General features: G+C 49.6%; 1 protein-coding gene across 4 annotated transcripts in view; it reads right to left on the bottom strand.

Moving 5' to 3' along the window:
• Nucleotides 1–21,999, bottom strand: part of Ubash3b (ubiquitin associated and SH3 domain containing B) — a 146,137-nt gene extending 124,138 nt beyond the window's left edge. For 2 of the 4 annotated variants that reach the window (XM_063255949.1, XM_013155597.3), the window contains exon 1: nt 21,537–21,999. In XM_063255949.1, coding sequence (XP_063112019.1) covers nt 21,537–21,588 — 52 coding nt within the window. In that variant the 5' untranslated portion in view covers nt 21,589–21,999. Of the gene's footprint in view, nt 1–16,798; nt 17,108–21,536 lie in introns of those variants that run through there. The other 2 variants (XM_023566193.2, XM_063255950.1) reach the window with 2 other exon arrangements.
• Between the last annotated feature and the right edge of the window lie 884 nt (nt 22,000–22,883).

Genomic DNA, 22,883 nt, shown 5'->3' with positions numbered 1-22,883 from the left:
GTCACAGAGACCACCTGGTCAACAGAGCCTAAAATATTTTTCTCTGGTTTTGTGCAAAGTTTGCTAACCCTTACTAAAGACCAAAGTGTCTCAAACTTTAATGTACAGTTAGCTGTCCCTTGATATCTGGGGAGGTTCTAGGATATCAAAATCCACAGGTGCTGATATAAAGTAGCTTTAATACTTGCATATGGCCCACACACATCCTCCCTGATACTGTAAATCATCTCTGTTACTTATAATACATAATGCAATGTACATGGATGTCAGTAGCTGCTGTATTTCTGGATTAGGAAACAATGAGAAGAAAAAAGCCCCCCCACCAAGTATTTCTGGTCCACAGTTGGCTGAATCCATTGGTGAGGAACCATCAGATACAAAGTGAAAGGTTTTTGCCCTAGTATAAGTTACTGTACAATTATGGCGGTGGTCTAAGGTGGCGGAAGGCCAAAGCGGAAACCCTTACCACTTCCTGCTTCTTCTCCAGCCCAAATTGCAACTCCCTTTCCTGTTTGCACGCACAGAGAATTCCAATCGGTTCCTCACACATCATCAATGTCCTCCCCATGTGCCACTTCAATCAGAGATCATAGAACCCTCTGCCTCTCTGTATCTGGTCGAAGGAGACAGCCCAGCCACCATGGGTTGTGTGCTCCTTTCCACACCCTCAACTCAATAAACCTGTTCATTTTGTACTTTTGCTTTCCTATCGTGCCAGAATACTCTAACACAAAGGTGGTTGCCACTATACATGGCAACCTAGTGAGCTTATTAATGATAATTCTAATGTAGTAAATTCGGGAGGCAGATGAGACTCCGAATTCCTCACAAGCTCCTTGGCGGTACGGGCACCCACGCTGCTGCTCTGAGGACCTTACTTTAGTGGCAAGTCTGGGCACCTCAGACTGTGGTTATACCATGAACTTGCTCAGCATCCTTTGGTGACTAAAGAGAGCCTTCAAAATAAATAAGCCTCCTTAGTACAACGTCTAAGCCCTCCGTCTGTGGTATTTTGTTTTAGCAGCCCAAGCTGACCAAGATAGTGGCCTTTTTTCACAGATACATGAATTTGTTTCAATTTCCTCAAACAACACTTTGTTAAGGGTTGGGGGTGTAGTTCAATGCACGTGTTCTTGGCTTGGGTTCAAACCCTAACACTGTTAAAGAAAAGGAAAGAAATCTTTTTTCAATTCATGAACACAGAGGCAGCGGGGCTTCGTTCCCCATTGTCTCCCCACTTCGCTGCTCACCATGCATCTCTGTACACACCCCAAAAACATACCCCCTTGTGTGCAGATTTCTTGTCCACTGGGCCTATGCATACTGACTCCCCACTTGGCGTCCCCTCTTCAGCCCACCCTTCCACCCCTGGCACATCCGACTCTCCTCTTCTCTTCTTCAAGCCCGGCTCCCAAGGCAGACCCTTTGAAAGGAGCTTTCCTGGAGTCCCCAAGATGGGTTAAGCAGCCTCTCCTGAGGTCTCGTATGCCCCTCTTCACCACTTGAACTGTGTGGGTAAGATGCAGAGGTGCCTTTGTTCCCACATGCTCATCACCAAGTACAGTTTTCGGATACCATGGGGGGATAATGTATAATCTTTGGCATGGAACAAATGAATTGTCCAGCATCTCCCAGCAAATCCAGCGAAATGCCAGGAATAGAAACCACACTTTGTATCTCGGCGTGTGGTTTCTTTTCCCCAGGCCCTGCCACCGCTCAGAAGTGGATACTCTCGGCCCTGCCTGATGGAGGAATCCATCCCACTACACTTCTAACACTAGGTTAATCGGCCTTAACCCTGAAGCTCAGAGTTTGCGAACAGCAGCTCCTTCCACTGTTGGCCAGGACTTGGAGGTGACTCCAGAGTCCAGGGGTCAGCCCATTCCTGAGAGACAGCAAGTCCTGCAAGCGGGTGACGGCAGAACCATCACCGTGTCGTGAGTCACGGAACACAGAGAGGTCCTGAGAAGCCGACAGTGAGAAGGACCTGGGAAGCAGATTTCGCCTTCACCACCTCCACTCCCCAGAGCTGAGCACTTCCCTCCTGCTGCGGTGGTTTCCATTTCCTCATGGTCACCTGGGTCCGGAGGAATGCAGGTCAGCCAGGCAAATGCAAGCTGAGTGCAGCCAGTGTGGAGAGAAGGCCAGTTGGTAAGAGCAAGGTGTCCCCGGTCGCCTGCAGCTAGTGAGAGGCCTAGGGCAGGCCCGAGACAGTGCGTGTGGAGGAAGCCACAGAGGGCACCGACCTATGCCCCCTTGTTCGATGTGGCCTTCTCCCTACCTCTCCACGTCTCTACCTCCTGACTTCAAATTCCCACCACTAAATGCATGTAAGTATTCCCTAGGTCACCGACGGCAGGTATGGACTGAACTGAAATGTGTCCCCTGCAAAGTCATGGCAATGCAGTGGCATTTGGGGAGAGGGCCTTTGGGTGGTAATTATGTCTGGACGGTGAGATGAGTGAGGGATGGGTCCTCATGGTAGGGTTAGTGCTGTACTCTCATAAGAAAAGGCCAGAGCGGCCGAGGATTTAGCTCAGTGGCACAAGCACTTGCCTGTGAAAGCCTGAGGTTGTGAGTTCGATCCTTCATACCAAAACACACACACACACACACACACACACACACACACACGCACACATACACACAAAAAGAAGTGACCAGAGCTTGCCCCTGCACCCTCCATCTGAAGACACAGTGAGAGGCAGACAATCTGTGAGGCAGGAAGAAAGCACAAGCCGGTCACACGCTGATCTCAGACTTTCCAGTCTGCACAACCGTTAGAAAATAGTGTGCTGTTGATTAAGCCCTCCGTCTGCGGTATTTTTTTTTAGCAGCCCAAGCTGACCAAGATAGTGGCCTTCTTTCACAGGTACACGAATCTGTTTCAATTTCCTCCAACAACACTTTGTTAAGGGTTGGGCGTGTAACTCAGTGGGCGAGCTCTTGGCTTGGGTTCAAACCCTAGCACTGTGTTAAAAAAAAAAAAAGAAAGAAAGAAAGGAAAGAAATTTTTCCTCAATTCATGAACATAGAGGCAAGCAGAGTTTGGCTTCCCATTGTCTCCCTCGTACAGCGCACAAGAGTAATAAACATTAAAAAAAGTTAGCAGGATGATGAATGAGCCATGTTGGTGCTTACTATGTACTAGGCACCATGTAAAATACTAGGAAGATTAAAAAAATCTCTAAGACATCACTCAGGAGTTGCAGCCTAGTCCCGGAAACTTCTGTCGGCCAGCTGTGACAATGCGATCTCTGGTCCATGCTTTTGCCTGGAGAGCACCCAGGACACTGGACGGTGCCCGGTCTCACGGGTACAAGCGCAGACCTTCTGTCTGCAGAGGGGAATGGAGAGAGGTAGGCAGAGGTGTGAGACTCGGATGGTGTGGCCTGAGAAGCTGTCTCCAAAGAGAGAATTGTTTGAAAACGATGGACAAGATGTCACCTAAGGAAAAAAAAAAAATACAGCCAGAAAGAAGATATTTACTGATTAGCAATTGGAGGTGCTGAAAAAGCGGGCCTCTGATATGTCAAAGGTAGCTAAGCTGCCCCGAGGGTCTGGGGGAAGGGGTGGAAGGGGGCAGAGGGGCTGGAGCGGCACGGGGTCAGCCAACCTGTGATGGACCCCTGAGGGCGGACTGCCCTCCAGAATCCAGAAGGGAGTCTCAGAAAAAGAAAAGGAAAGCAATCCAATAGCAAGGAAATTTAAAATGTGATTATTTTAACACTAAAATGAAATCTTCGAGTGGGATGTGTTTGTGCAAACCTGTAATCCCTGTACTCGGGAGGCCGAGGCAGGAAGACCACTGCAAGTTCATGACCACGTAGGCTGTTAAGTGAGTTCAAGACCAGCCTGTCTCAAAAAACACTAACTAAATGTTTAAAAAACAATGAAATATTCAAAGAGCTGCGGGGGTTAAGGGGAAAAGCAGAGGACTCTAAAGCCACAAGAATCCAAGCTCAGTTAGTGAGTTGCTTCCAAATTGTCCTGCTTTTCTCATTTGTATAATGGAAATACTACTTGTGACTTTTCTCAGGATTGAGAAATATACAGTAACATATAACAGGCCCACAAAAAAAAAAAAAAAAAAATGCATGCTCTCGTTGTCTGTCTCTAATTCTTTAAGAAGTTCCAAATTCCTTGCTGTCCCAAGATGGTCATTTGAAAAGTGGGGGGAAACGCCCCTCCCCCTTCAGCAGGGTACCTGACCACCATTACACGTCTGCCTTTTTTTCCATCCGAGGGAGGAGTGGGGCCAGGACCTACCCTGTCTTATCTCTGTAAGGACCTACACTGTGCTTGCCTGGTCAGAGGGGTGCCTTGCCACTCTGGAGAAGTAAATCTCACAGATGACGGAGACAGACATAAACTGTCTCACCCCACGGTCAAAGCCAAAGCAGCGCCGGGCTGGTGCTAGAACTCTGACCTCACAGTCCATCAATTTCACAGACCACATGGCCTCTGAACACACAGAACAAAGGCTCTGAGCTCAGCCCGGGGAGAACCAATGCCAGGACAGATTCCCAGCAAAGAGGAACCACACCGAACACTGAGCATCGAGGTGCCTTCCTCTTTCTCTGAAGCACCATCCACACTTTCACACAAAGAGGAGACAACGCTCGGCACAACTCTTCAAACGCTTCCCAGCTATGCGGTCTCTAAACACAGGAAACGGCAGCTGGCTGCCTTACCGGGAACGTTTATTTGCCAGTTGGGGTGCTGGAGCTCAGTCTGTGAGTTTAAAGCTGTGATCACGGAATAAAAATAAACTTGTGAAGGAGAAACCAAGGTACCCCAGGTGCCCCAGGTCTAGGTCTGCAGAAAAGGACTTCCGAGTCAGGAAAACTTGGATAAGGAACCAATGTTGGGCCTAATTCGTGGTGCCTGTGTGATAGCCTTTGGAAGCCCCTTTTCCTGATTTGTAAATGGATAATGGTTTTTTTCACCCTAACTGCCTATGTTTGCAGTGAAGGGCAGGAGGGGCAGAGTGTGTCAAGTGCTAAACGATAGTGACTGTCACATAAGACATTTAAATGGGGCTGGGGACGTAGCCTGGGATGCTCAGCATGCACAAGGCCCTGGGCTCAGGCCCAGCACCACACACAGAAAAGATGGATTGAATAGCATTTACCTCCTACACCTTTGGGGACCTCACATAAAATTCCCTAGCTGCTCTTTGGAGGAACGAAAGGCCCCCAGGAAGTTACTGTTCACTAGCTCCTGTACGATTCCTGCAGTCTGGGTACCTGGTGAATACAACATACCTGCCTGTTCGTTTCTCCATATATTTTTACTCTTTCTTTCTTTGCTCCCATTTTTTTTTTTTTGTTTTTCCTACCAGATTAGGAGCGCCAGTGCAGCAAAGGTGCTTCTTTATTTGCATTTGTTTCTTTTAATCCGAGTACAGTACACACTGAATAAATGTGTTGAAAAACAAAACCTTACCAGCAGGAAATTACTAGCAGACAACCTGAGCCCTTGATATGCAGCTCTAAAATGATAGTCCTCTCTAGTGTAAAGAGGGCAGCGTACACTGAGTCGGCTGAAGACACAGAATCCAGCCTTCTTAAATGCGATTTTTCCCTTTGAAAGAAGAAAAGTCCCTCTATAGAAAAACAATCCCAGAGCCAACAAGACCAAACAACGACATAGCGTTGGGCTCCTTAACAAAAACAAAACAAAGCAAAGCAAAACAAAAAACTGACACGGTATACATTCTCCATATCCTCAGACATCGCAGTGACACAAAGAAGGACTGCCACCCTTCTGGATTTCTATTGTACAGAGCTAGAGACGGACCTACAGCTATTCCTCTTAGTGGTGAAAATGTCAGCTCTGACTTATTACAAATTCAAAGCCATCCTTGGAGCCTCAAGGGCCTGCATTCCTCTTTTCTCCAGCTTGACAGTTCCTTTTCTTCCTCCTTTGGGTGGCTGCTGTGCCCTGGCTCGGTTACCCAGGAATCGCTTGCCATCTTTTCCACTGCTGTCTCAATGAGCCTGTACTCATCCCGCACCCCACCCCGAAATGCTGGTCTCACTCAGTCTCCCTCCACCCACCAGCCCTGGCGTCCGGGGCTCAGCCAGAGCCTGGAACACAGTGACAAGGACCTGTCCAACTGTCCGACGGGCAAATGCTGCCTCTCCTGAAGTCATCACTGGTTCCCAGAGCTTCACCCCCACACATTCCTCCAGCCGCATGTGGATGGATAATCCAGTCCTAACCAGCCCCAGGATTCATGCACGTGGAAGAAGAATATCTTTAAAGGACACTGTCAGACATCATTGCGTCTTCTTGCGGGTCTCAGACCCCACGCTGGCTCAGCTGGGTCCCCAGACACTTGGCCATGCTCCTGACTCCAAAGCTGAGCTCTGGAGTTCTGGGAAGGGTGCTGGGAAGCTCAGTCACATTGGGCTGCAACCCAAGCGAGAACACAGGAGGCAGCAGAGCCGTGTCACTGGACTGCTGGTCTCCAAGCTGCTTTTCCTTGTGAACTGAAATCTGATTCTGCCTCCAGCAGATATACCCGCCCGCTGAAGTTCGCAAAATAAGTATCCCCTTTACTCAAGACAGCCATTCAAATATTAAAGGGGAGATCCACTCCATCCTCTTTGATCTCACTGTGTGACAATCATCCACCTGACTTTGTCTTCCCCAAAGGCTGGTACCTCCCTGTGATCAGTCTCAGGGTTTGAGTCCTCTTTGTAACTCCAGAATTTAGCACATTCCTGGGGATCTGGCATGGCCATCACTTGGTAAATTTTTGTTGAATTAACTGGACCCTTCTTCTGCCCTTCTTCAACATCTCCAATATCTCCCCAGCCAAACATACACAGACCCACATGACTGTTTCCCAGGACAACTCAGAAAAGCAGGGGTTAGTTGCCCAGACTGCAGAAGATAGAAAGCAAAAATGTGTAAAAACCAAACAAAAAGCAAAGCAAACTTCGCATGCAGAGATTTCATCCTCCACATCCTTAGAGCCAGCTGCCTAGCAAAAAAGCAACCCTCTCTGTTTACTCAGGGTCCTCCGGGAGCCAGCCACTCGGAAGTCTTTACCACTCGGGGCTGACACAGGCCATCTTGCGAAAGCAGTTTTATTGCTGCCCAGCTCCTCCTCTCGCACACGCCCATCTCCTGCTCCACCAGTCAGCAGGGCTGGCAGCTGCAGGCCAGAAAGAGACAGCCACACTCAGCACCTCCTGCCAAGGCTTGACGGATGAGGTGATGTCGAAGAGGGTGGCAGTGCCTGAAGCAGTCAGAGTGCAAGGGGACGCGGCTGTCTCCCCTCTTTCGGCCTTCCACAGTGAGCCTGTGATCTCACATCTGCAGCAGATAAGAATGTCACACATTCTCTTTAGTGCTGATGCATCAAAGCTGCTGCAGGGCTCCAGGAAGCTCATCTTGATGGATCAGTTGATTTTTAAGACTTACCTACAAGCTGGCTCCCACAGGGCTTTTTGCCATTGTCACAGATTCTTCTTGATACAGACAACAACAGCTCTGTGCACTTAGGGGACCAGGCAGAGGCAGCGCTGGTGTAGCTCCTGCTGGGCGCTGAGAAATCAAGCCATTCCACATTCCTCAACCAGCTCCCCTCATCTCCGGGCCCCTCCCCAGACTGACTATCAGATCAAGTAAGCACTGTTTAATTATCCTCAGGCCTAGATCTTCAAGAATTTGGCAAGGAATTTAAAAAAACTCTTGCCAAAGACTTGGAAGGGTTATTAACTTACAGTCAGAGTTTCCGCTGCACTCACCAAAAATGGAATCCAAAGATCATCATCTTCTCCACCTGATCTGCCAGTGATCAGGCACTTACACACCAAGCTGACCATTTTTATGGGCATTATGTTGTGGGTTCCTTTGAACAATTTTATGTATCAGATAGAGGAGGCTTAGAAAGGCTTTGTAACCTGCCTGAGGAGGAGACGGAATTTGAGCATACAAATGACCACAAAGTCACATGCCAGACAAACTTTTATACATTCTGCTAAAGGAACCCCTTTTTGAGGCCACAGAATAGAAGCCTCTACCAGGGTAGTTCACCTCCGGCAGTGAGTGAAAGCTGGAATAAGAACCAGGGACCTAGTGATCTCTGACTTCCAAGTACAACCCCATGACTGTCTTCCCATAGTTGGGAGCTTTGATGGGTGGTGCCCACATAGACACACACACCCTGAGACACTACATAGAATCACATGCTCCCAGAATGGGAAATGACACTGCTGCAGAACACACCACACCACTAAGCAGGCAACCATACACAGTCGGGGGGAAGGGTCTAAAATCAAGCCAGATCAAGGCGCAAATCAGATCACCTTCTTGACCCCAGTTTGGTGTAAACTAAGGATAGCCTATCATTTCTGTGCATCTCAAGTTACGTTCTTTCTGTTATCATCAAACTTCACTGAACACTAGCTGCATGTCTAGAGAGTGGGTGCAGGTTCAGAACCCAGACTCTGGAAGAAGACTGCCTGGGGTCTGCAGCCTGCATCCACTACTAACTTGCTGTGTGATCTAAGTTGGGCATGTTAAAATTTCTTGTCCTTCAGTTTTCTCACCTGTTAAATAAGGCTGTTCATATTTCATGGGACTGTTACAAGGGATACACAAAAAAAGTACATGTCCAGTGTTTAACATACTGTCTAGTAGGCATGCAGGCCGTGAAGGGAATGCACAGGTTAGGTGTTTGAGCTGTGCACGGTAGGGGTGAGGCGGAGAAAGCAAAGGCATTCATGCTGAGAAAGGTAAATGAGGTGATTGTCTTCCTAAGCAGGAGGACTCTTTAAGAAATGTCACAGACTAGGGAGAGACATAGACCAAGTGTTTACAAATATGTGCTACGGTTTGCAGAATAATGGCCTCCAGAAGCTGTCCAAATGTTCATTCCCACTGAGCACATTGTCCTATATGGCAGAAGGGGTATGCAGATATGATTGAGCTCAGGTTCTTGATCTGGGGAGATACAATCACAAGGATTCTAGTAAAGGAAAGAGTGAGGCAGGCATCAGACAGAGAGGAGATGTAATGATAGAGGCAAGGATCAGAGCAACGTGCTCCAAAGGTGGAGGAAAGGGGCCACTAGCCAAAGAATGCAGGCAGACTTCAAGCACCAGAAAATTCAAGGAAACAGAGTCTGTGCTAGTGCTCACAGATGACACAACTCTGTTGAAGCCTGGACATTAGCCTATGATATTCATGTTAAATTTTTGATTCCCAAATTGTAACATAATGTTTGAACTTTTTTATGTCATGAATTTGGATAATCTGTTAAACACCAGTAGAAAACTCACACGTGCCTCTGGCCATTTTTGCTACATTCACAAAACCTCTCATATTTCACCAAAGCTTGCTAGCTCCTGAGGACTCCTGTCCCTACTTCCCAAAAGAGATGAAGTGAAAATTTAAGCTTCCAGAAGGTTTGGTGAACAGGCTTCTCCAACGGCCCTGCAAGCCCTCACCCGTCCTGGGTGAGGAGGCTGAAACTGCAGAGCTTAGTGAGGGCCACTGGGCACCATACAGAACCCTCTAGGGGAGCCCCAAAGTGCCACGGCCCACTGCTGATAACTACTAATATTATCCATTACACATGTATTATTTGTTGTATTTTTAAAAATCTCATATCCATCGTCTCATTTTAATTCATCCAACCTATAGAGAAATAACGCTCAAACTACATCCTCAGAAAGTGTAAGAACCAGGACTTGAATCTGGCTTTTTCATCCTGAAAACCAATTTTCTTTCTCCCATCACTGACTGTAACTTGTTCTTCCCTTGGTGGATGAGTGACTGAGAAAGGGAGAGAAGAAAAGGAAAAGACAGAGAACAATTAGGGATGGGTTTTCCAGACAATAAATCAGCCCAGGTCCACCGTAAACAGGGCCATGGTCTGATACAAATCTATTTCTTGGATGCTAAACTCAGGGAAGTAATACAACATGGAAAAAAAGAAATTGTGGTCAATACTGGGCCTCCGCTTTTGTTCTGTCACAGACTAGCTGTTGGTCACTTTCTTTGCTGTTCTCATTTTATCTGCATTTAAAAAGAGGGAGCCTGAGATGGCATGAACCTGTCTTCCCAACTACTGAGCTAACTACTGCTGATTTTAGCTGTACATTCCTGAGATTCTACCATTAGAGGTCTTTTCTAAGCAATGTCATACACCTGTAGATGTAATAAAGTGTCCTTTATCCAAAAATGCTTTGGACCAGAAGTAGTTTTATGGATTTTGGAATATTTGCATGTCTATATAATGAATGTATTTAGAGAGAGGACCTAAGTTGAAACACAAAATTCATCCTGCAGATAAGGTATTCCATGTGTTGACTAGGCCTAAGTTTTTAACCTGTCCCAAGGAGTCAGATGTAGGATTTTTCCATTTGTAGCATCATGCTAGTGATCAAAGTTTCAGATTTGGGGCATTTTGAAGTTTCTTTTTCATTTTTAGAAATTGTACCTCTGAGGCATTTTATTATAAAAAGTTAGTACTCATGTACATAAGCTAATAGGAGCTTAAAATTTGTCACATATTTACTTTATGCTTTAGCTTGACCTCCTAGTAATGTTTAGTTTCACTGATTTGGGTGGCTATACAAGAGGACCCTCCTTGCATAGATGATTTAAGAACACAATTCATCAATGACCCTCTCTACTGTTTCCTTTATTGGAGTAGGGCTGACACCTAGCATTGCTGCTGATTCTTGTTTGGTCACTTTGGGTTCAAATCCATCTCTACAACAGTCATTATTGAAGGCAGATTTGTTTTACTTGAGGCTCCATATACTTCATGACTAGTAAAACATAACAGCCTGCAAATTCCTCAGCAGCAGTGGTCAGTCCAACTTCTACGACTGTACTTGCCGTGTTTCAGGCCAAAGACCATAGTTAATACAGTAAACACAAATCTACCATGTACAGGGACATTCGGAAATCTGAATTTCAGATTAATCAGCATATACTACTAAGTCATTTGACCTGGCATTCCCAAACACATTCCTCTCAAACTCAAGGAAAGCACTGCTCCCGTCACATTTGCAGCTCACATTTAATTTACCACTCCCCGCCTTGTCACATCCTTCATCCTCACAAAGATCGTCTTCTGTCTCTTGTAGTACAGTGATACACTTGGTCAGAATTTGCTATGTCCATACTAGATTGTAGCTCCCCAAGGCAGAGACTATATCTAACTGGTTTTGTGCTCCCTTTTCCTTTATATCAACCCACAAAAGTTGCCTGTGAATTTGCAGTGAGGTCCTTACATACTTAAAAAAGAAAAGTGGCATTGCATACTGAACTTCTCTGGAAGAAGGAGCCTAAGGATTTTGGGCAGCTCACTTTGGGTTGTCAGAGGTAATGCAGGGGCCATCTCTTTGTCTGGGAAGCTTAATGCGGCTTGCAGTAGATGAGATGAGACAAGAGAAAAGTGGCCAGTGGAAAGCAAATCAAAGCAAAGCAAAGAACTAGATCTCCACGACAGGTAAAATCTCATGGGGCAACAGAGAAAGAATGAGCTTGCAGGCAGTGAGTGCCAGAAGTGGGTTAGGGACAGACATTGCCGATGGCACTGGCTGGGACTCCAGGAACCCGCAAGGTTCAGTGTGCATTCGTTTGTGGTTATGTAGACTGCACAAGAGCAGCCTTCCTTGCCTACTCTCACAAAGCTGCCCACCAGGCCGAAGGAATAAATATTTACAGAGCCAATGTGTAAATATTTGTGAATGGGGTGCACTCAACACCAAAATAGGATGCTAAAGAACTCTGCTATCTGGCTTACAGAGTAGGAACCTCCAACAAACCCTGAAAGAAACCAGCACCCTGGGCTGCCTCTGGCGATCTGTGCCTTCAGCAGCTTCGTCTTGGCATTTTCTGGGTTGCTGCGAGCTTCCCTGCTGGTGTTTCTCAGCTTTCCCTCCGTGGAGGAAGAGCCTTGGACCTGGACAGCTCACTGCCAGGGTTGGTTTATCTACAATGGTGTTTACACTTCCACAGGGGCCAGGGAACATGACAGGAAGTGTTCCACAAACACTGGGTGGCTCCACAGAGGGAAGAGGTCCTTTTAATTAAGAAGGTGTCCATGAGCAAATGTATTTACCTGACATGTTGGACTCAAGGTTCCAACTTTGCCTCTTACTTACCAGCACTTTGGTTATATTTTGAAAGAAAACCCATTATGTACCAATTTGAAAATTATCCTAATGCATGTAGTTTGAAGACTCCCCACCGCTGTAACTGCCTCCTATCTTTTTCTTTCTGGTTATTTACTCTCCAGAATATAAAGTCTTGGAGAGTTTTCTTTAAAGGAAGAAGAGAAGAATCTGACAATAAAGCACCATGGAAAGCAAAACAAAGACACAGGCAAAAAGCCCAGTGGAACAGAAAAGCAACCGTGAAGCACTGACAATATTCTTCTGTTTAAAACCACTCACCAGCTCAGTCTGCAGTCACCGTGGTGGCTGCACAAGATTGTAGAGAGTGTTGACTTCAACCTACTTTACAGTTGGGATCACTGAGGCTTAGGAAGGAAAAGGAGGGGGTGTGCGCCCAAACAGCCCAAAGAGTCAGAGTGCAGATCCAGCGGCTGAAAGGGAAACCTAGCTAGCGTTCATCTTGCACAACCATCAGAGTGTGGCAGAGTGCAGAGCCTTCAGACCGCAAAGTCCGAAGCCTTAACATTCTGTAAGGGTTAGAAAACTTATGGCTGCTCCTCAGAGGGCCACAGGGAAGATTCACAGCCAGCTACAGCAAGCAGCTGTCTTCAGAGTGCCAGCTGGTGACACTTGACATCCTGCTCAGAATGTAGCAGGATGACGTGCCCATGGTAAAAGTTCATACACTGCACCATACTCCTCACCCTTATAGAGAGATGATGAGGAGCCTGTGTATAAGGTCACAAGGAAAAGGGGAGGTGGCCAAGATGGAAGAAGATATACTCGCATATGTATGAGCTCATATACCAGAGCCCCTGAGAGGGTCATTGTGACTCTCTGTGCTCAACCACTGTCTCAGTTGCTGTTCTTGTTGCTGAGACAAAAATATCTGATGCCCAAAGTTAAAGGAGGGAAGGTTTATTTGTCTTACAGTTTGCAGAGGTTTCAGTCCATACTCGGCTGGCTCCAAAACAAAGAGGCATGGGACACGAGCATTGCAAAGGAGAAACAGTTCATCGTGGGCAGAAGATAGCAAAACAAGCAAGAGATGACCACAGTTCTTTCTATCCAGCGAGTTAGGGCGGGGAGCACTCACATCCTTAATCGCAGAACCCTTGATCCTAGCAGTGTACCCTGAATCAATCCCATCACCACACACTCTAGATACAGCCACCACTAAAAAAACCACTCCTGTGACTAAATGAGGTTTTGGGGGGACATCTAGACACAAGCCATAACATTCAGATTCTTCCAGAAGCTTTTGGGCAAATACGCAGTGTCCCTGGGAGAATATTCCAGCCAAGAAGCCAGGGCTTTCAGACCAGATGAGGACCACAGGCACTGTCCTCCTGGCACTGATTCTTTGTCTTGCTTGGGGCTATGCCCGGCACAGGGCAGAGAGGATCTCTTCTTGAATGTGTCTCTGTCTATGTGTCTGTCTCTCTGTCTGTCTCTTTCTCTCAATTCCCAAGCCTCCAGTCTGATTCCATTGGAGAGTAGTCAGAAGACAGCCATATGGTAGCCTTTGAGTCCCTAAGCCTGGCCATTTATTAAAGTCAGTGGCTTGGGCAATGCTGGCTCTGCTCTGGGTCTGCTTCTGCTTGGGCCTGGCACCTGCTCAAGGGCCTTTGGAGAGACAGAGGCACACAGGAGCAGAGTGCAGAACTGAGGGAAAAAGCATTCGCGGGCGTTGGCCCCAAAGAGGGCAACTGAGGGACCGCCGAATCACATCACCAGCTGAGGGGCAGTGGAGTCATACCCATTCCCGCCTCTCCAGTCGTTCGCCTCAAGTGGCCGTTAACCTCACAACCATCCTTTAAGACAAGACTTTGTCCCTGTTAGAACTCTAAAGACAGCCAGCTATGGTGACGCATGCTGGTGGGGTAGCCCCAGGTACACAGGAGGATGACGCATGAGGATCCCTTGAACCAGGAGTTCATAACCAGCCTGGTCAACAGAGCAACATCTTGTCTAAAAAAAATAAAAGAAAATTTAGAGACATGAAAATTGAAGCTTGGTGTGTTTAGCAACTTGACCCAGCTCACCCAGCTGGGTAAAGGGCAGAGCTAACACTCAAAACCAGGCCCCCTGGGCAGCTTCCACAGTGTTCAAACTTCTGTGCACCAGGATGGGAGACACAGGGGCAGAGGCTGTCCATGTAAGGACAGCCCTCCTGTGCAGTTGCTCGCTGGGATAGTTGAAGACCATGCCACTGAGCAGCCTGCAAAGAGACACAGAGCTCCCTAGGTTCGCAGCCTCTCTGAAAAGGAAAAAGCTTCCAGCTTAAGAAAGGCAGCTGGAATTAGAGAAGGCTGAGGATGAGGGCAAGGTCGTGACAAAAACCAGGGGTAGAGTCAGTGAGGCAGAATATTCTGCCAGCATAGTATGGTGGTGCATGCCTACTCTCCCAGCAGCTCGGGAGGCCAAGCCCAACAGGGGCATCTTAAGGAGGGCTGGGGCTACAGCTCCGTGCAAAGGCCCTGGCTTCAACCCCCAGTGCTGATGGAGAGGGAAGGGAAGGGGAGGGGGAGGCGCAGAGACAGAAGAAAGGGACAGGAAGGAAGGAAGAAAGTAAGCAGGCAAGCAGCTAGGCAGGATGTTCTTCAATGTCTACGCACATAATCTTCGGAACCCGTGTCCTCGTCAAACTGTCATTCTGAAACCTGACAGTGATTATGTATATGAATCTGCTTTGTCATCTCTAGAGTGGTCTAAAAACGTAAGGTATTATTAGAAATTAGGGCATAACAGGGAATTGTCATAGAGGCCGTGCTAAGGGGTTATAATTATGCCACCAGCACAGCACATTCAGATATCTCAAGGTCAATCAAAATAGACAAACTACTGATACATGCAGATTATGGAACAAAAATACTATGTTAAAGAAAAGCAGCCAGGTGCAAGTGTGTATATCCTCCGATTCCATCTATATGCCAGCCTAGAAAATGCATACTTATCTATAATGAGGCTCCCAGGGCGAGTGTTAGAGAGGGGACTGACTGGAAAGGGACATTAAAAAAAAAATGCTGGGGATTTGGCTCATCAGCATAAGCACCTGCCTGGCAAGTGTGAGGTCCTGAGTTTGATACCCACTCCAAAAATAAACTTCTATAGATGTGCTGTGTCTCACTATAGATCATGCAGGTACATTTATTTGTTCAAATACAACACTCCTCCCCACCCCCAGTACTGGATGGAGACTGAACCCAGGGCCTTCATACTGAACTATATCTCTAGTTCTTTATTTCTTTTTGAGACAGGGTCTCTCTAAGTCAGTAGCCTGGGTTGAACTTGCAATCCCCCTCTGGGATTACAGGCATGCACCATGACAACCATGCAATCATTAAGCAGGTTTATTGTACATAAATTGTACCACAATAAATTGCAACAGAAAGCCCGCCAAGGTCCTTGTGTATAAGCCAGCACCCCTGTGTAGCCTAGAAACTTGCCTTGAGTTGCAGTTAGGGCCACAGGGTCGCCCATACCAACTCTGTGACGGTGGGGAAGTCTGGGAGCTCCTCTGAGCTTCAGGTCTCCTCACCTTTCATACAATGTGTGTACTGTGTGCTCTGCCTCACGGGACTGCCATTTGGAACATGAGGGACAGTGAACACATGTGACAGCAAATGCTACACCACATAACTACCCACAAATGTCCGGGAGTGCCTCGTGGGAGCACAGATGCAGCAGGTACCAGAGGCTTCCTTGCTGGCCCACTGACAGGAATGCTTTGGCTCCAGGAGGTCCCCATTTGTCTCCTCTTTCTGCCCAAGACTCCTGGGAAAGCAGGCACGGAAAGCAGGCAAGAGCCAGCGACCTGTCCAGAGATGCCCGGTTGGCCAAGGCTTTGAGAGGATTCAACGGCAACCAACAGATAAACTGCAAGAAGCCAAATGAATGAAAGAACCTTTAATCTAGGAGCACTGAGAGTTGCTTCTCAATCTACACCAGGTTTGCATTGCCTTTATCTTCCTACGATGGGGTGCAGCTAACACCATTTCCTGCCCAAAACTAAGGCCAAGGTGCACATTCCCGCCCCGTCCTTCTGCCACGGTCTTCTTCTTTAACTCGATATTGTTCAGATAGTCTCAGCAGGAATAAAAAAAAGAAGACAATCCAATACAGTAGTACGTTTGGATCCTCCCAGAAACCTTCACCACCTCTCACTTGCTTCCAGGAAACCCCACAGCCCCTAATACCCAGCGTCCAGAACACAGGGCTAATGTTCCGGGTCTTTCCGCCGCACTGGCAAAGCCTCCTGGGTTCACAGGACACATACTGCCCAGCGCAGAGGCCCATCATGGAAATGAGGAAGAGGGGTTAAAAGTTTCAAATAACAGTCAAAGCTGAGCTGCAGCGTCGGTCTCTGACCCCTCCCAGGCCTCCTCCCAAGATTATTTCATTTCTGTTTATTTGTACAGTGCAGCCCTGGGGATGGAACCCAGGGCCTCCCACATGCTAGGCAAGCACTGAGCTACAACCCTCCCCCCGGCCTATTATTATTATTATCTCTCCACCATTAGGATATGCAACCCATTTGGCGCCAACAAAGGAAGTTCAAGCCCAGTTGGCCTCAAAAAATAAAAACAAAACGCAGGCCAGGGTTGTATCAGCAGACTCCTAGGTTCAGTTATGTAGTCACTTACTTAAAGGCCCGTGGTTGGCCCCGAGATACAGAAGCGAGGCCACAGAAGCCACCGAGGGGGACACTTGCCCTGACACGAAGCCAGTCATGCCGGGGATCCTGTCCTGCCTTCCGGAGCACCGTGCCACTCTGCTCCGCCCTGGCAGAGGTCTTCTTGCAGAGCGCTCCGCCCCACTTCCCACCCTCTCCAGCCTTGAGGAAGCTGGAGTTTTATTTTTAGAGCTTTCGGAAAGGGGAAGCGCTAAGGGACACAGAAAGAAAAGGAAGGGACAGGCCATTTTGTCCCCTTGAAGATTTCCTTCCTGCCGCGGCCCTGTCACCCGCTTCCCTTGCCACTCACACAAGTGCACCCGTGAAGCTGCGGCTTCTCCACCCTTCCCCACGTGCAGGCTTTTCTGCAGCTCTGTGCGGGCCGGAAGCTCACGTGGAAGAGAAAGACCAGCCCAGCTCCGGAGGTATAAGGAGCTGCAGAGAGAGGAGCCTGCAGGTCACCCTGCTGGTGTCTGGCCCCGCTGTCCCAGCTTACAGCTCTGTGGAGATTTTAGCAAGCATGCACTCAGCAAGCATGCAGCACGGACAGGGCACAGTGGTTTCCCAAGGCCCTGGGACAGCATAGGTCGGAAGGGGTTCTGGTCTCGCAGCCCTGTCCTCTGGCAGCCCAGCCAGGCTGGGGCGAAAGTGTCCCTTTTTGCTGCTGCCTGACACCACACCCGCTGACACCCGGGCTGTCCCTGGTGGCTGCTATCAGTGTCTCAGAAGGTCCTGCTCGGGGCAGCAGTCTCATTCCTACCAAAGGGTCACAATTATTTCTTCCCAGGCCCCAGCGATGCCATCACTCTTTCCTGGCGTGGGTTTCTCATCTTGTTCCGCCCTCCCAGTTTAAGGCTGCATGAAGAAGTTTCTCATCAGCACAGCCTGGCATTCTGCTGTCTTTCTCCTCAGTTCTCCACAATGCTGATAACCAATCCCAGCTCTTGGGAGGCTGAGGCAGGAGGATCACAGTGAGTTCAAGGCCAGCCTGAGCTACTGTGTATAGTAGACTGTCTCAAGAACAAAAGAAACCCACAACAGTGTGAAAGTCTGCTCTCTGGAACCTCAGATGGCCTTGCTTTATCCTGACCCAAGCTATGTTAGTAAGATGAAGGCCAACCACAACAGCTTCCAGCATGGAGGCAGAGAAGGGTCTAGCCTTCACCAGGAGTCAGGCTAGACCAAGTGACTGTCAAGAGCTTCTCACCCTTTCGAGCAGAATTTAAGAACAGCAGGAAACCCAGCCAGGCAGCATGGTGGGTAGTAATATCAGCCACTCAGGAGCCGGAGGCAGTAGGATCCCGAGTTTGAAGCCAGCCTCAGCAACTTAGGGATATGCTCTTTCAAAACATTAAAAAGCCCTGAGGATGTGGCTCAGTGTGGAGTTCTGGATTCAGTTCCTGCCACACACATACCACACACACACAAACACACACACACACGCACGCACGCACGCACACTAAAAAACAGGAAACTCTGCTCCCTCTACCCAGGCCTTTTCTGCAGAAAGAGGCCACATTAGGAATAATCACAGTACCTACAATGAGTTAAATGATGCCTCCCCAAAAGATGGCCACATCTTAGTCCCTAGAACCTGTGACTGTTCCCTATGAGATGAGACTTCATAGCCAGGCACAGTGGCCCACACCTATGATCCCACCTCTGAGGGTGGCTGAGGCAGGAGGATCACAACTTCAAGTTCCACTTGGAAGTTGAAATGAGAATTCTGAAAGGGGTTAGGGCTTTAGCTCTGTGGTGGAATAGTTCTGGGTTCAATCTCTAGCACCCCCCAAAAAAGGAAGAGTGGACCCAAAGTGCTATCATGTCATATATACTCTTTTTCTCTATTTTTTTTTACAGACCTGGAGATTGAACCTAAGACCTTGCATGTGTTAAGCAAATGCTCTACTCTGAGCTAATGGCTAACTTTTTTTTTTTTTTTAACTGATTTGGAGACAAGATCTTCAAAAATTGCCCTGGCTGGTCACAAGTTCAAACCTTCTGAGTGGCTTGAACTATAGGCATGCACTTCTGTGCCCAGCACACACATACACTTCTATTCACAACAGAATACTATTCAGCCATAAACAAGAATGAAATGCTGACATTTTCGACAACCTGGATAGAAAAAGAGATTACTGTGCTAAGCAGAATAATCCAGGAACAGAAAGAAAAGTATCACATGATCTCGCTCACTTGGAGAATCTAAAAAAGGTGATCTCCTAGAAGTTGGGAATAGAATGGTGGTTACCCAAAGCTTCCTAGAGAGCAGACACAAGGAAAGGATGGGGAAAGGGTGGGGATCAATGGATGCCGAGTTAGAGTGAGGAGCAAAGAGTTCTAGTGTGCTGTTTCACAGGGGTGTGACTATGGATTCCGGTAGTGTACAGTACATTTCCAAAAGCTAGAAGGAAAGATTATGACATTTTTCTCCATAAAGAAATGATAAGTGAGTCATCATGCTGTGCACACCTGTATTTCTAGCACTCTAGGAGCCCGACCGAGGCAGGAGGACTCCTGGGCAACTTAGCAAGACCCTGCCTTAAAAAAAAAAAAAAAAGCTGAGGAAGTAGCTCAGTGGTAAAGCCCTAAATTCAATCACCAATATTGTTAATAAGCATGCATAATTTGTATGTTTTATGTATCAGTTTAAAAATAAAGCACTGGAGTCAGCTGTGGTGATGCATGGCTGTCATCCCAGCACTCCAGAGGCTGAGGCAGGAGGAGAACCATCTAGAATTCAAAGCCAGCCTGGACTATGGTGAGCTCAAGGCCAGCCTGAACTTCACAGAGACTCCAGGCACCCTTCTGTGAGACATGCAGAGGGAGACAGGGCAGGGACGAAGAGGAGACAAATGACGATAAAGGCAGAGACTGGAAAGAGGTGGCCATGAGCCAGAGTCGGAAAGGGATTCTCATGGGAGCTCCAGAGGGAGCAAGGCCAGGCTGCCACCTGCATTTGTGCCCCGAGTTAGAGTGTAGATTTCTGGTCTCCAGAACTGTGAAAATAAACTTCTGCTGATTTAAGCGACCTGGTCTATAACCCTTTGTTACAGCAGCGAAGGGAAACATGTAGTAGCTGACTGTGGGACTGCCCCTTTGTGCTGGGGTCTGCTCTGAGAGTTTGACCCACACTGAACCAAGGACATCCTGGCCTTAGGGGAGAGGTCTGGCCGTGCAGACACAATCCCAGCTTCCACGCTCACTATTGGGACCTTAAGTAAATTAAATAACCTGTCTAAACCTCACATTTTCAATTCATAAATAGGCAGGCAGGATCTTCTTCAGTAAGGTGCCAGGAAAATAAAATGAGGAACAAACAGCGCAGGACAGAGACAGTTGCAAAGCCTCCATGAAGGCTGCCTAGTATAAGACTTTGAGAGCTGAGCAAGCCTAACTGAGAGCAGGCACCAAGCTGCCAGGACCGGGGGCAAGGCCCCGGGACTCCATGCAGGCAAAGATCTTCCCGGAAAGCCCACCAATCTGGAACGGGAACGGCTACTTCTTCCTTGACTTAGACAACTCAGTCCTTATCGCCTGCCTCTCTTTAGAAAAGGCAGAGATGCCTGGGATCATTCGAACCACAGCGTTTCCACAGGCTACCTGAAGATCTTGGGAGCTAAGCACGCAGTCATCTTTACTGACACAGCCCAGGGGAAGCTCCACAACTCCCCAGGATTCTGGTGACCAGACCCGGAGCTCCCAGTTCAGAAGTCAGCAGGGAGCAGAAACCTCCTGCTGGCCTTGTGGCCTTTCCCCCAAATGTGGTCCACACAGCTTTAACGCGTCCCAGCAGACTGGGGAGAATGACACATTCAAGAGCCTTCCTGGGGGACGAGGTGAATCCAGTTGGGAAGTAAAGAATGAGTAAGATTAACCGAGACCTAACGTTACCATCCGAAAAGAGGCAAACAGAAAGCAGTTTCATTTATTCGGCGCGTTCTGATAAAAGTTTGCCCCGCTTTCTTTCCCAGGTGACGATGTGACTTAAAGGAGCAGCACCGTCCCGGATGCCAGGCCTCGTGTCCCTGCCTGGGAGACCTGCGCGTCAGGGGTTAAGCGGAGGAGAGGGCCCGGCCGCCGGCGCCACCCGGCGCTGGCCACCAGGCCTCCTCCCAGCGGGCTGCCCCACAGCCACCTGCGCTCTCTGCCCTGGCGCCGTCCACCCTCCGGGAGGAAGGAGGACGGACGACAGCTCCCCTTCCTTACTTTCAGGCGCCCCCAGATTTCTACGCCGCCGTCACCACTGACGAGAAGCCGGGGCGCCGGAGGAGTCGCTTCTCCGTCCCCTCCTCCCCATCAGGGAGCGCGCAGCAGCACCCCCGCGCCCGCGCCCGCCACCCGGAGGGAGCCGGAGCCCGGGGCGGGAGCTGCTGCAGTAGGGGCCCGGGTCCCAGCCCGCAGCCCCTCGCCCTCCCCCAGCACCCCGCAGCGCGCGTCCCGGGGAGGGGTGCCCCAGGCTCCGAGCGCCCCGCCTCCCGGGCTCCGCGCAGGGGACCGCTGAGCTGCACCCGCGGGCCCCGGACTCGAACCCGGGCCGCAGCGCACCCCCCCCCCCACTTTACCAAAGGATCCCAAAGCAAGCCCCGGCCCGGCGCCCGCGCGCGGAGAGGAGTCGGGGCCGCCGGCGAGCGCGCGCCTCGGGCCCCTGCGGGGCGCGGGCGGCGGGGCGCGGGAGGCGAGCCGGGGCGAAGCCGGGGGTCACTCACGCGCGGGCCCTGGGGAACCCCATGGAGAGCAGCACGTCCAGCGCCGAGCCATGCTTGATGGTGCCGGGGCGCTGCTGGCGGCTCCTCCGCGGGGTGACTTTGCTGTACAGCTCCTCGCGCGCGGCCATGCCGAGGGGCTGCGCCGTCCGAGCCGCGGCTCAGCACCCGGCCATCGCCCAGGGCTCGGGGCGCAGCGCGGCTCGGGGATCGGGGGGGGGGGGCGGCGGGCGCTGCGAGCCTCCCGGGTCCGGACTCCGGCGCTTCCTGGTGAGGCCACCCGAGCCTGGCGTCCGCCGGCCGCTTCCGCGCGATCGGCCGCCACCAGCCGCCTCCGGCGCCGCGCCCGCAGCAGTCCCCGCTCCTCCGGCCCTGCCTTCGCCTCCCCGAGCAGTTCGGGAATTTGCAATGAGTAATTTTTGAATGGATCAAAAAGGAAAAGGAGCCTTGTGGGCTGGCCCTGCTGTGCCTGTACCCGGGGCCCGCCCCTTTCTTAAAGACACAGCGCTGTCCCAGGCGGCTGGGGCCGGGTTCGAGCCTGGGGCTGGCGGCTGGGAGGCGGAGCGACGCACCCCGGGAAGGCTGCCTGTGTACTCGGGTTCCCCAGGGTCACTGCAGCGCCCAGGCCCTCTCCTTGGCATGCATGTCGGCCTAAGCGGGCCTCGAGACTCAGACAGCCCCTTTCACCCCAATTCTTACCGGGTTTAACAGTGGGAATCCGGTGCAGTGAGGGATGATGGTATTAATGGATCAGAAGGCCCAGCGTCGTCACCACCAGTGGAGGTCAAGGGTCTACGCGGAAGACCCACCACATCCCTGCATAACCGTGACCAGCGACTGGACCTCTGGAATCAGTGGGATCTCAGATTCTGGGAACCGTCAGGATCTGAGAGAAGAGAGGACTGGGGTGGAAAGGAGGAGAAGAAGAAAACCTAGGAAGGAAAAGAGGAAAAGAACAGAGAAAGGACCCTAATTATAAGGGATTGGAAATGGAATGGGCTGATTTTCATGTGTGAATAAATAAATGAATTCAAAGAAAGACTGGATCACCCTGCACAGGAACCCTAATTGAAATGGTCAGACAAAACGTCTACCACCTTCAAGAGGGTCAAAAGTCATGACTTCCGTGCCCCGTGCATCACACCCCGAACCAAGTGTGAGCAAGTGTGGACCCATCATCACCTTCAGTCAGGGGCAGGGCTACTGGGTGTAAAGAAAGAGGTGCAGGATAAACCCTAGCGGCCTGCCTTCTTGTGGGTAATAATACAACCTGACATTTCCTGGGCTTGTGGTAAGCAAATGGGCGAATGAACTGAAATGTACAATGCCTTATGGGATGTCTGCCTTTAT

This window comes from Cavia porcellus, unplaced genomic scaffold, assembly GCF_034190915.1.
Source record: "Cavia porcellus strain 051 isolate PalLab524CR breed Dunkin Hartley unplaced genomic scaffold, mCavPor4.1 scaffold_9, whole genome shotgun sequence".
Classification (NCBI taxonomy): Eukaryota; Metazoa; Chordata; class Mammalia; order Rodentia; family Caviidae; genus Cavia; species Cavia porcellus.
The sequence above is the reverse complement of the archived record's forward strand: the minus strand, read 5'-3'. Positions and strand labels throughout refer to the sequence as shown.